At 37.6% G+C, this 12113-nt stretch overlaps 1 protein-coding gene across 1 annotated transcript in view; it reads left to right on the forward strand.

The window, feature by feature from the left end:
• Window positions 1-11354, forward strand: part of LOC107595508 (AP-2 complex subunit beta-like) — a 12909-nt gene extending 1555 nt beyond the window's left edge. Inside the window, exons 6-16 of the mRNA XM_016285932.1 lie at window positions 385-490; window positions 617-752; window positions 856-1101; window positions 1182-1372; window positions 5153-5374; window positions 5582-5702; window positions 9477-9572; window positions 9786-9901; window positions 10237-10402; window positions 10655-10753; window positions 11106-11354. Coding sequence (XP_016141418.1) covers window positions 385-490; window positions 617-752; window positions 856-1101; window positions 1182-1372; window positions 5153-5374; window positions 5582-5702; window positions 9477-9572; window positions 9786-9901; window positions 10237-10402; window positions 10655-10753; window positions 11106-11354 — 1748 coding nt within the window. The remainder of the gene's footprint in view (window positions 1-384; window positions 491-616; window positions 753-855; window positions 1102-1181; window positions 1373-5152; window positions 5375-5581; window positions 5703-9476; window positions 9573-9785; window positions 9902-10236; window positions 10403-10654; window positions 10754-11105) is intronic.
• The last annotated feature ends 759 nt before the right edge of the window (window positions 11355-12113 follow it).

Raw genomic sequence — 12113 nt, forward strand, 5'->3', positions numbered from 1 at the left:
ACACACACACACACACACACACACACACACACACACACACAGTTCCTCGATCTTTTCAGTTTTAATACAGGCACTCTGACACACCGCCAATCTATAATAAGTGTTGATTTTCCAAGTAATTTTAGGGGTACATTTGTATCGAGAACACTCTAGTGATCATTTCTGATTAATTTAAAAGTGGAAATATGACAAGTAAATATTTCAAGAATTAGTGGAATAGTAGTAAAATAGTAAACAACGTTTATTTTGACTAAATATAGTGTACTTGTGTGTAGAATAATTGTGAATTTAATGCTACTCTTCTGCTCCATAGAACTTATATAAGCATTAGCCTCTGAAAACTTCAGATCAGATGAGCACTAATCATGTTACTCTCTGTTACAGGTGAAATCTTTGAGCTGAAGGCCGAGCTGAACAATGAGAAGAAGGAGAAGAGGAAAGAGGCAGTGAAGAAAGTCATTGCAGCCATGACAGTGGGCAAGGATGTCAGGTGCTTTGACTGTCTCGTTTATCACCATTACTGAATCAGATATGCACTCATACCTCCCACATTTCTTAAAAGATGATTATTTTGACCCTAATAGTTATGCTAATACCTTTTTACCTGTATCTTTAGTTCCTTGTTTCCAGATGTGGTAAACTGCATGCAGACCGATAACCTGGAGCTGAAGAAACTGGTTTACCTGTACCTTATGAACTATGCCAAGAGTCAACCTGACATGGCCATCATGGCCGTTAACAGCTTTGTCAAGGTGAGAATTGTTGTTAAAGTTTGGATCAAATTTGGACATCAGTGTACTATGATTTTGTAAAATTCCACCAAGAGGTCTGAAGTTATTCTTTCTTTTTTTTTAGGACTGTGAGGATCCAAACCCTCTGATCCGAGCTCTGGCTGTGCGTACAATGGGCTGTATTCGTGTGGACAAGATCACTGAGTACTTGTGCGAGCCTCTGCGAAAGTGTCTGAAGGATGAAGACCCCTATGTGAGGAAGACCGCTGCAGTGTGCGTGGCCAAACTGCATGACATCAATGCACAGATGGTGGAGGACCAGGGCTTCCTGGATTCTCTCAGGGACCTGATCGCTGATTCCAACCCCATGGTTAGATACTTTGGATCTAATTGTCCTAAATGCATACTTCCCCATTCACAATTCTTTACTGATATCTGATTTTCACATAGGTTGTGGCTAATGCAGTTGCTGCCCTGTCTGAGATCAGCGAGTCTCACCCCAACAGCAACCTTCTGGACCTGAATCCTCAGAACATCAATAAGCTCCTGACAGCCCTCAATGAATGCACTGAGTGGGGTCAGATCTTTATCCTGGACTGTCTCTCCAACTACAACCCCAAAGACGAGCGTGAGGCCCAGAGGTGAGGGGATAATAATCCTCATAGTCACTGGTTTCTTTATCTCTACAGGTGTATGGAGATTATGGAGCGCGAATGATTTTATTTACATTTACATTTACATATATATTTTTTTATCTTATGTGTATCAGCAAGATTTGAATTTTTCCACAGGTTTTGTACCCTTTAGCCAAGGCTATTTTATTTATATACCACATTTTTCATACCTAGTTACATTTTAAAGGAGACATATTATGCCCCTTTTACAATATGTAATATAAGTCTCTGGTGACCCCAGAATGTGTCTGTGAAGTTTCAGCTCAAAATACTCCACAGATCATTTATTATATAATTTTGAAAAGGCCTATTTTGAGTGGAAGCAGAAACACTCTGTTTTTCGGGTCTGTCTCTTTAAATGCAAATGAGCTGCTGCTCCTCGCCCCCTTTTCCAGAATAGAGCTGCGCCATTACAGCTCGGACAAGCTAAAAACATCTGTTTTGGTTCTGATTATCATGTTTATCACGCTGAAATCATGCGTTTTAAACCATATGAGTTTAAACTTCTGATATACGGCTTTCTGAGTGCACACACCGACAGAAAGCGGCTGTCACAGCATGTGAGTACTAAACTAAGTTCTCATTCACACACAAGTTTACGTTAAAACACACGAGTTACAAAAACAGTTGGTTATGTCTGTGAAGGTAAACAGCTGGGAAATAAATCACATGTTTATTTTAGATCTGTGTGGCAGCAGCAACATACAGTCAATAAATCAATAAATCCACTGCTGTCTTGTCTCCTCTGAGGCTGGGACTCTAAATAGTGTTCTGTGCTGGTCTGTGCAGCCAAAGACAGAACAGTTAGCATGTTTTGCTCAAACTTTCGCCATGGCATTAGAACTAGTACACCGTTGTCGCTTGCGAAAACACAATAATGGCGCCGTGGGTGGAAACTTACAGATTAAGGGGTGGTAATATTAAAATGAGATCCCTTTGCCACGTCACCAAGGGAGCGAAATCAGACGTGCTCGTTTTCTCAGACGCTTGCAGAAAAAGGCTTACCAAAACAAAGTTACTGGGTTAATCTTTTTCATGTTTCCTTGGTTGGTAGATGATTATAGCACTTAAAACCTGGAAAAGTCCGATTTTCATGAAATGTCACCTTTAAAATGGGCCCAATTTGGAGAAAAAATATCAATGCTTTGCTTGTTTGTAGAGCTTCACAATTTGGCCAAAACTGTGATTATAGCTAATCAATAGGACTATAAATAAGGATTATTATTGTTATTATTTATTATTATTATTAAATAAAATACAAAACTTACTAAATGAAAACAAAAATTATAAATGACTCTTGTGAAAGTTTAATGTAAAATGGTAAAATATAATAATAATAATTTAATTTTACAGCCCAAGTGTATACTTACAACAATACTAATATTTATAGCTGTCTTAATTGTCCAATTACATTAATAATTTCCAACATTAAACCACTGAAGATTTATTTTTATGGAAGACTTAATTAAAACTACATTTAAGAAAATGCAATGTACATTGCTTAGTTAGACACTGCACAGGCAGACAGATATCTTTAGACCTTTTTTAGTTTAGACATATATGTGGCAACCAGTCTCTATAATCTTATGAAAACTGGTCTCTTTAATGGTCTGGAGCAGTTATGTAGTTTACAGGTTTTCTTTCTGTCCTGTTACTATGAATTTGCATTACAAAAAACCTGAAGTGGATTAGAGACAGTAAAAAACCTGTTGTCTGCTTTGACAGGTTAAACTCAGACATGTCAGAGCAATTTTCTAGCCGGTAAATGTCAACATGCTGATTCTTGTACTTGTGATTGTCAAAGAAGATTAATTACATATACCAGGCATATGATAATATTGCTGTTTATTTTTAGACTGCAAATAGAACAGCAATAAAAATGATTAGTGCTACCTTGAGCTTTTACCATTAATTTAGTTTCCTCAAAGGCTTATTTTAAGATGAAATTTCATTAGAACTGAGAATTTGTTTACATGATAGTCATTTTCATTTTCAGACTGAGATAAACTAAGAGATAAACAGATTTGTTGGGGGATAAGTCTCTTGAGAGGAAATAGAGACTTGCCTTTAATTTTTTGTGTAGCGCTTCATTGAATTCTATTCATAGAATTCATATGTAATTTTTAGAGAAGCATAAAGAATAGTTCAATACAGGTCACACGAAGTGCTTATAAATTGCATAGATTATAACAGGAAATTCAAGGGAAGATCAAAGGGAAGAAATTCAAATCAAGGATTTGGTTTTTAATGCAGGGATTGATTTATTCAGTCCAAGGCATTTCAACAAATCACACTGTTTCTCTGTCTGAATGTTATTTATTAATATTAAAGGGTTAGTTCACCCAAAAATGAAAATTAGCCCATAAATTACTCACCCTCAAGGCATCCAGGTGTATATGACTTTCTTCTTTCAGACAAATAAGTTGGAGTTATATAAAAAATTGTCTTTGATCTTTCAAGCTGTTTAATGGCACTCAGCGGGTGTTGCAGTGGATCAGTCCAAAAGAAGTGAAATAAAAAGCGCCCATCCATAAAAAGAGTGTCTCACACGGCTCCGGGGAGTGAACAAAGTCCTCCTGTAGCGAATCGATGCGTTTTTGTAAGAAAAATAACCATATTTAAAACGTAATAATCAATTTAATCTAGCTTGCGCTCACTGTTGTAAATGGAAGCAGTTCCGGGGGAATGACGTATGAGGTCGTCTTTGCGCATGCGTGGCTCAGAAGTGACGAACGCAGAAGCGCAGGGGAGAGATCAAAACAAAACAACGGTCACTAATTAGAAGTACAAAACGAGGATTTGTAAAGAAGAATGTCAGAGGATTTCGATATAAGCCAAGAGACTGGTTTTCCTTAGCTAAAGGAAGGAAATTTTGCTTCCTTTGCTCCTGTTAACAAACGTTGGTTTTCACGAGACTCACTGGCGCATGCGCAATGCCGAACTCATACGTCATCCTCCCGGAGCTGCTTCCGTGTATAACTGTTGGCGCAAGCTAGATTAAAGTGATTATTACGTTTTGAATATGGATATTTTGTTTACAAAAACGCATCGATTCGCTACAGGAGGCCTTTGTTACCCCAACACCCCCCCCCCCCCCCCCCCCGCGCGCGGCGGGCTGATTAAACAGCTTGAAAGATCAAACACCATTTTTAATATAACTCCGACTGGATGCGTCTGAAAGAAGAAAGTCATATACACATAGGATGCCTTGAGAGTGAGTAATTTATAAGCTAATTTTCATTTTTGGGTGAATGGGTGAACTAAATAGTAGTAAAATATTAAAATAATAGTAATGTTATTTTCTCCTTAGAGAAAATAATATTTTTGTGATATTGTGATACCTCAATTTTGTCAGTACGGCTGAAATCACATTGTCAAATGTGCTATAACTAGCTATATGAATGAAGTATATAGTGTTTTTTTTTGGGGGACAAAAAAAGCATCCAGGATAGAACCTTGAGGTACTCCACACTTTATTTTCCATTTTGTTCCATTCCATGCCAACTTTAGTGAAACATTTTAAAATCATCAATCAATTTGTTGTTTGGATTAATAGGGGTTTTGTCTTCCATGATCAATCTCTTGATTTTGGCAGGAACTGCCTCAATAAATGATCAATCTTGGCAGGAACTGCCTCAATAATAGAACATATATCAAGTTATTTTTTTCTGAAAATAAAGATAGTAAACCAGTAAACCTAAAAATACCAGATCATCTTTCTGAACTCCCTCTTTCTGTCTCTTTTAGTATCTGTGAGCGTGTGACCCCACGTCTCTCTCATGCTAACTCGGCTGTGGTGCTGTCAGCAGTGAAGGTACTGATGAAGTTTTTGGAGCTCCTGCCCAAAGACTCTGATTACTACAACACTCTTCTGAAGAAGCTCTCTCCTCCCCTCGTCACGCTGTTGTCTGGGGAACCCGAGGTCCAATATGTGGCCTTGAGGAACATCAACCTTATTGTGCAGAAACGGTTAGACTGCTCTCCTTATATTTTTCAGTCTTTTTTAAAATTGTTTTCTGTGTCACTAGTTTGTAATCTAATCAGTCAGTGTCTTTTACACATGAATACATTCTGTATTGTCACTAGATGGCAATATTGTCCGGTTGTCTGTTTGCTTAGCATTTATAAATGTTTTGACTGAGCCTCAAATGGTGATCTCTGTCTCTCTACCTGCAGGCCTGAGATTTTGAAGCAAGAGATCAAAGTGTTCTTTGTCAAGTACAATGACCCCATCTATGTCAAACTGGAGAAACTGGATATCATGATCCGCCTGGCCTCTCATGCCAACATCGCCCAGGTATTTCAAACTGAGTTTGACTCTTAGCTTTAAACAGAGTGTGAACAGGATATTCAGCAAGAAAACTATACACTGTAAAAAAAATAAGTCATGGGTCTTGTAATTTTCATTTAAAAAATTTAGGTGATAATTAAAAATAGTGTGTATATTTTATTAAAGAAATTGTGGTTCAATTGTGATTTATTTTAAGAGAATTGGCTCAATTTTACAGTTTTATTTTGGGAGTGATTGTTAGTTCCTAGCATGCTTTGCATATGACTGGAAATGGAGAGTAAATATAGAAATTAAGCGCTACTTTGTGTTTTTGAGAAAAGGGAAACATCTATTAATGTTTAGTGTTCAGTTATGTTTGACATTTGAAAGAGTTTCTGTTATGTTGAAGTTTCTTTACCATTGTGCAGAAGAGTAGAGCTTATAGTTATGGTTAACTGCATGTACTACTACTATGAGGCATGATGCTTTGTTCAATAAGCAGTAGCTTTGTTAATGCTAGTGCAGTAACAAGTTTTTTCCTGCTTGAGCTGTCTGGCTGCATACAGTCTTTTAATTGTACAAAATTTGGACTGATGCACTGCAACACCCGCTGAGTGGCATTAAACAGCTTGAAAGATCAAACACCATTTTTAATATAACTCCGACTGGATGCGTCTGAAAGAAGAAAGTCATATACACATAGGATGCCTTGAGAGTGAGTAATTTATAAGCTAATTTTCATTTTTGGGTGAACTAACCCTTTAAATAGTAGTAAAATATTAAAATAATAGTAATGTTATTTTCTCCTTAGAGAAAATAATATTTTTGTGATACCCCCACATGTCAATTTTGTCAGTACGGCTGAAATCACATTGTCAAATGTGCTATAACTAGCTATATGAATGAAGTATATAGTGTTTTTTTTTTTGGGACAAAAAAAGCATCCAGGATAGAACCTTGAGGTACTCCACACTTTATTTTCCATTTTGTTCCATTCCATGCCAACTTTAGTGAAACATTTTAAAATCATCAATCAATTTGTTGTTTGGATTAATAGGGGTTTTGTCTTCCATGATCAATCTCTTGATTTTGGCAGGAACTGCCTCAATAATAGAACATATATCAAGTTATTTTTTTCTGAAAATAAAGATAGTAAACCTTTTCTGTAAAAAATACCAGATCATCTTTCTGAACTCCCTCTTTCTGTCTCTTTTAGTATCTGTGAGCGTGTGACCCCACGTCTCTCTCATGCTAACTCGGCTGTGGTGCTGTCAGCAGTGAAGGTACTGATGAAGTTTTTGGAGCTCCTGCCCAAAGACTCTGATTACTACAACACTCTTCTGAAGAAGCTCTCTCCTCCCCTCGTCACGCTGTTGTCTGGGGAACCCGAGGTCCAATATGTGGCCTTGAGGAACATCAACCTTATTGTGCAGAAACGGTTAGACTGCTCTCCTTATATTTTTCAGTCTTTTTTAAAATTGTTTTCTGTGTCACTAGTTTGTAATCTAATCAGTCAGTGTCTTTTACACATGAATACATTCTGTATTGTCACTAGATGGCAATATTGTCCGGTTGTCTGTTTGCTTAGCATTTATAAATGTTTTGACTGAGCCTCAAATGGTGATCTCTGTCTCTCTACCTGCAGGCCTGAGATTTTGAAGCAAGAGATCAAAGTGTTCTTTGTCAAGTACAATGACCCCATCTATGTCAAACTGGAGAAACTGGATATCATGATCCGCCTGGCCTCTCATGCCAACATCGCCCAGGTATTTCAAACTGAGTTTGACTCTTAGCTTTAAACAGAGTGTGAACAGGATATTCAGCAAGAAAACTATACACTGTAAAAAAAATAAGTCATGGGTCTTGTAATTTTCATTTAAAAAATTTAGGTGATAATTAAAAATAGTGTGTATATTTTATTAAAGAAATTGTGGTTCAATTGTGATTTATTTTAAGAGAATTGGCTCAATTTTACAGTTTTATTTTGGGAGTGATTGTTAGTTCCTAGCATGCTTTGCATATGACTGGAAATGGAGAGTAAATATAGAAATTAAGCGCTACTTTGTGTTTTTGAGAAAAGGGAAACATCTATTAATGTTTAGTGTTCAGTTATGTTTGACATTTGAAAGAGTTTCTGTTATGTTGAAGTTTCTTTACCATTGTGCAGAAGAGTAGAGCTTATAGTTATGGTTAACTGCATGTACTACTACTATGAGGCATGATGCTTTGTTCAATAAGCAGTAGCTTTGTTAATGCTAGTGCAGTAACAAGTTTTTTCCTGCTTGAGCTGTCTGGCTGCATACAGTCTTTTAATTGTACAAAATAACTCAGTCAAAAACAAACGGGCCTTACTCAAAACTAATAATATTACATTTATTGTGTCAGATTAAATAATTCAGGAGATTTTACATGATTGATTCAGGTAGATTCCATAAAAAAAATCAAGCCTTTTAAATGTTTTTAAGCCTTAAAATGTTACCATAATTTTTTAAGTAGATAGCTCATACCATTTTTACAGTGTATGTATCACATGATTATTATCATGGTCTGAAGTAAACAAGTTTGAGCGTTTAAGAATCTGTAGTTTCTTTAGTTTCATTAGTAGCCAGAGGCAGCCAGCTAATCCAGGCCTTTAAAAGTTTCAAATAATAGAGGTATTTCTCTAACTCTAATTAAAGCTGCATTAATAACATCATTATCGTCTATGATTTTCACTGTCATTTATGCATATGTTGAGATCACAGTCTAAATTTCCTGCGATGCTAATAAAAAAATGTTGCTAGGATATTGGCCGCCGTCCTCTGGGATTTAGATTGCATTGACTGAAAAAAAAAAATCAACAGTTTATTTCAAATGAAAAATTAAATGTTCAGCTGAATGTTTCATAACACTGCAAAATTAATTGATGTACAAATGGGCTGTTATTTGATTTCGTCTTTTTTGTATGAGTATGCAAGACCTAAATTGCAAAAGAGAACAAATTCAGCTTCAGTAAAGCTGCATTGTCGATTTCTTCTTCTGTTTGCATTGCTCTGAATTGTGCCTAAAAGGAACATGGTCCCTTACGCTTTCTGTTCAGTGACAGTCTGTCATTGTGTTTAGCAAAAAACACACGCTTAAGCCCATCAAGCTCTAAGCTGCCTCTTGTAAATCGACAGCTGTGCTTACACTGCATATGACAACAAATTACTTCATTGCATTTCATTCTAATGCATCTCTTTGCTGTTTTTCATTTACTTATATTAAGTAATTTAGCTATTAGCCCCATAAAGTCCTGGGGGGGCTTAATCGTGGCCTAATGGTTAGAGAGTCGGACTTGTCGTAACCCAAGGTTGTGGGTTCGAGTCTCGTACTGGCAGGGATTGTAGGTGGGCGGAGTGAATGTACAGCGCTCTCTCCCACCTTCAATACCACGACTGAGGTGCCCTTGAGCAAGGCACCGAACCCCCAACTGCTCCCCGGGCACCGCAGCAAAAAAAAATGGCTGCCCACTGCTCCGGGTGTGTGTGTTCACTGCTGTGTGTGTGTGCCCTTTGGATGGGATAAATGCAGAGCTCTAATTCCAAGTATGGGTCACCATATTTGGCCACGTCACGTCACTTTTCACTTTCATAAACATGTCCATTTGTTAAATGTTAACATCAGACTCTTCCCGAACTTTTCCCCCAGAGCTTCTAACCTTGTGAGAGACCGAGATATCCATTCCCTGTTCTTTCTCTTGTGGAGGTCATTCAGCGTTTCATCTCAGAAGTACGATCGATTTCTATAGAAATCCACTTAAAATTATGTTGATTTCCATAGGTATTGGCTGAACTGAAAGAGTATGCCACTGAAGTGGATGTAGACTTTGTTCGGAAAGCCGTTCGAGCCATCGGCCGTTGTGCTATCAAAGTGGAGGTATGTCTTGCCTCATTATTCAGCCCTATATATCTTTTTGTATGCAACCTCATTCCATAGAGAAATGTTTGAAAATCTCTCCTCTTCTATAAGCAACCTTTATTGCTTTTTTCATTGTGCATCATGGTTGAAGTGCTGTAGTTCTGTGATGAGTTTTGTCATTGTAATGTGTGTAGCTGTGACTGAGTTTTCTTTTTCTATCTGTGAGTACAGCAATCTGCTGAGCGCTGTGTTAGCACTCTGCTGGACCTCATCCAGACTAAGGTCAATTACGTCGTGCAAGAGGCCATTGTGGTCATCAGGGACATCTTCCGCAAATACCCCAACAAGTCAGTCCACATCTCTCATCTCAACTAATTTCATTGAAATGTTTTAATACTCTTCCACCACTTTGGATTTATTTTTGTCACTGAGCTTGACACAATGTATTCTGGGATTGCATAATTTTTGAATCTCATGTACAGTATACATTCTGTGCTTCCTTAGAATTAGACTAAAATTAGGTATTTTAGGATTATTAAGCAATGCTGTGTATGCAACTCACTATGTTTTAAAATTGAGTATATATTACATTGTCTATCTAAAGAAAAATAAAAAAGGCCATGTAGAATGAAAGAACGTATAGTTAATGGGCAGCTGAAACACCTCTCTGTTGTCTGCGCAGGTATGAGAGCATAATTGCCACTCTGTGTGAAAACCTGGACTCTTTGGATGAGCCAGACGCTCGAGCTGCCATGATTTGGATTGTGGGTGAATATGCTGAGCGTATCGACAACGCTGATGAGCTCCTGGAGAGTTTCCTTGAGGGCTTTCATGATGAAAGCACTCAGGTTTGATATATATATATATATATATATATATTTTTGTTTGTTTTGTTTTTGTTTTCTATTTAGTTTTTGTTCTTTTCGTTTTGTATTTTGTTTTTGGTTTGGTTTGTTTAGGTGTGTTTTGTTTTGTTTGGGTGGTGGTGTTTGTTTTGTTTTTTGTCAGTTTTTCTGTTATGGTGTTTTTTGTTTATGCGGTATATAGTTTGTTTAAAAGCAGGGATCTGATTCAGTAGCTGCTGCATTTGTTGCTTTCAGGTGCAGTTGACTCTGCTGACAGCCATAGTGAAGCTGTTCCTCAAGAAGCCCTCAGAAACTCAGGAGCTGGTTCAGCAAGTGCTCAGTCTGGCCACTCAGGTGAGATGTGCTTGGGCATAATAAACTGTAGTGTTACACTATAACTTGATATTAGCCAGTTTTTATTTGTTTGGTCTTTAGTCACCCCACATTTTGAAAATACAGGTAACAAATGCTAGAAAAAAGATTTTGAATCTATTTGTAATGAAAGACAATTGCATACTTATGCTCATTGTATACAACACTGGGCATTATTGTCCATCAGCATCAGAACACATCCACACCATCATAAATATTACATTAACATGCAGATGATGGATAAAAGTCTAATCTCAAAATGAGCTCAGCGTCTGGCTGTCAGTGTCATGTTTCCTCTCCATTCACGCTATTCTTTTTTTCTTCATCTCCTCAGGACTCCGATAACCCTGACCTGCGTGATCGTGGCTACATCTACTGGCGTCTGCTGTCCACTGACCCTGTGACTGCTAAAGAGGTTGTGCTGTCTGAGAAGCCTTTGATTTCAGAGGAAACAGACCTGATCGAGCCCACCCTGTTGGACGAGCTCATCTGCCACATCGGCTCGCTGGCCTCTGTCTACCACAAACCCCCCAATGCATTTGTGGAAGGAAGCCATGGCATTCACCGCAAAGGGCTTTCATGATGAAAGCTCTCAGTTTATATATATATATATATATATATTTTTTTTAGTTTGTTTTCTATTTTGTTTTTGTTCTTTTCGTTTTGTATTTTGTTTTTGGTTTGGTTTGTTTAGGTGTGTTTTGTTTTGTTTGGGTGGTGGTGTTTGTTTTGTTTTGTTTTTTGTCAGTTTTTCTGTTATGGTGTTTTTTGTTTATGCGGTATATAGTTTGTTTAAAAGCAGGGATCTGATTCAGTAGCTGCTGCATTTGTTGCTTTCAGGTGCAGTTGACTCTGCTGACAGCCATAGTGAAGCTGTTCCTCAAGAAGCCCTCAGAAACTCAGGAGCTGGTTCAGCAAGTGCTCAGTCTGGCCACTCAGGTGAGATGTGCTTGGGCATAATAAACTGTAGTGTTACACTATAACTTGATATTAGCCATTTTTTATTTGTTTGGTCTTTAGTCACCCCACATTTTGAAAATACAGGTAACAAATGCTAGAAAAAAGATTTTGAATCTATTTGTAATGAAAGACAATTGCATACTTATGCTCATTGTATACAACACTGGGCATTATTGTCCATCAGCATCAGAACACATCCACACCATCATAAATATTACATTAACATGCAGATGATGGATAAAAGTCTAATCTCAAAATGAGCTCAGCGTCTGGCTGTCAGTGTCATGTTTCCTCTCCATTCACGCTATTCTTTTTTTCTTCATCTCCTCAGGACTCCGATAACCCTGACCTGCGTGATCGTGGCTACATCTACTGGCGTCTG

This window comes from Sinocyclocheilus grahami, unplaced genomic scaffold (assembly GCF_001515645.1).
Source record: "Sinocyclocheilus grahami isolate Dianchi unplaced genomic scaffold, SAMN03320097.WGS_v1.1 scaffold203.1, whole genome shotgun sequence".
Taxonomy (NCBI): Eukaryota; Metazoa; Chordata; class Actinopteri; order Cypriniformes; family Cyprinidae; genus Sinocyclocheilus; species Sinocyclocheilus grahami.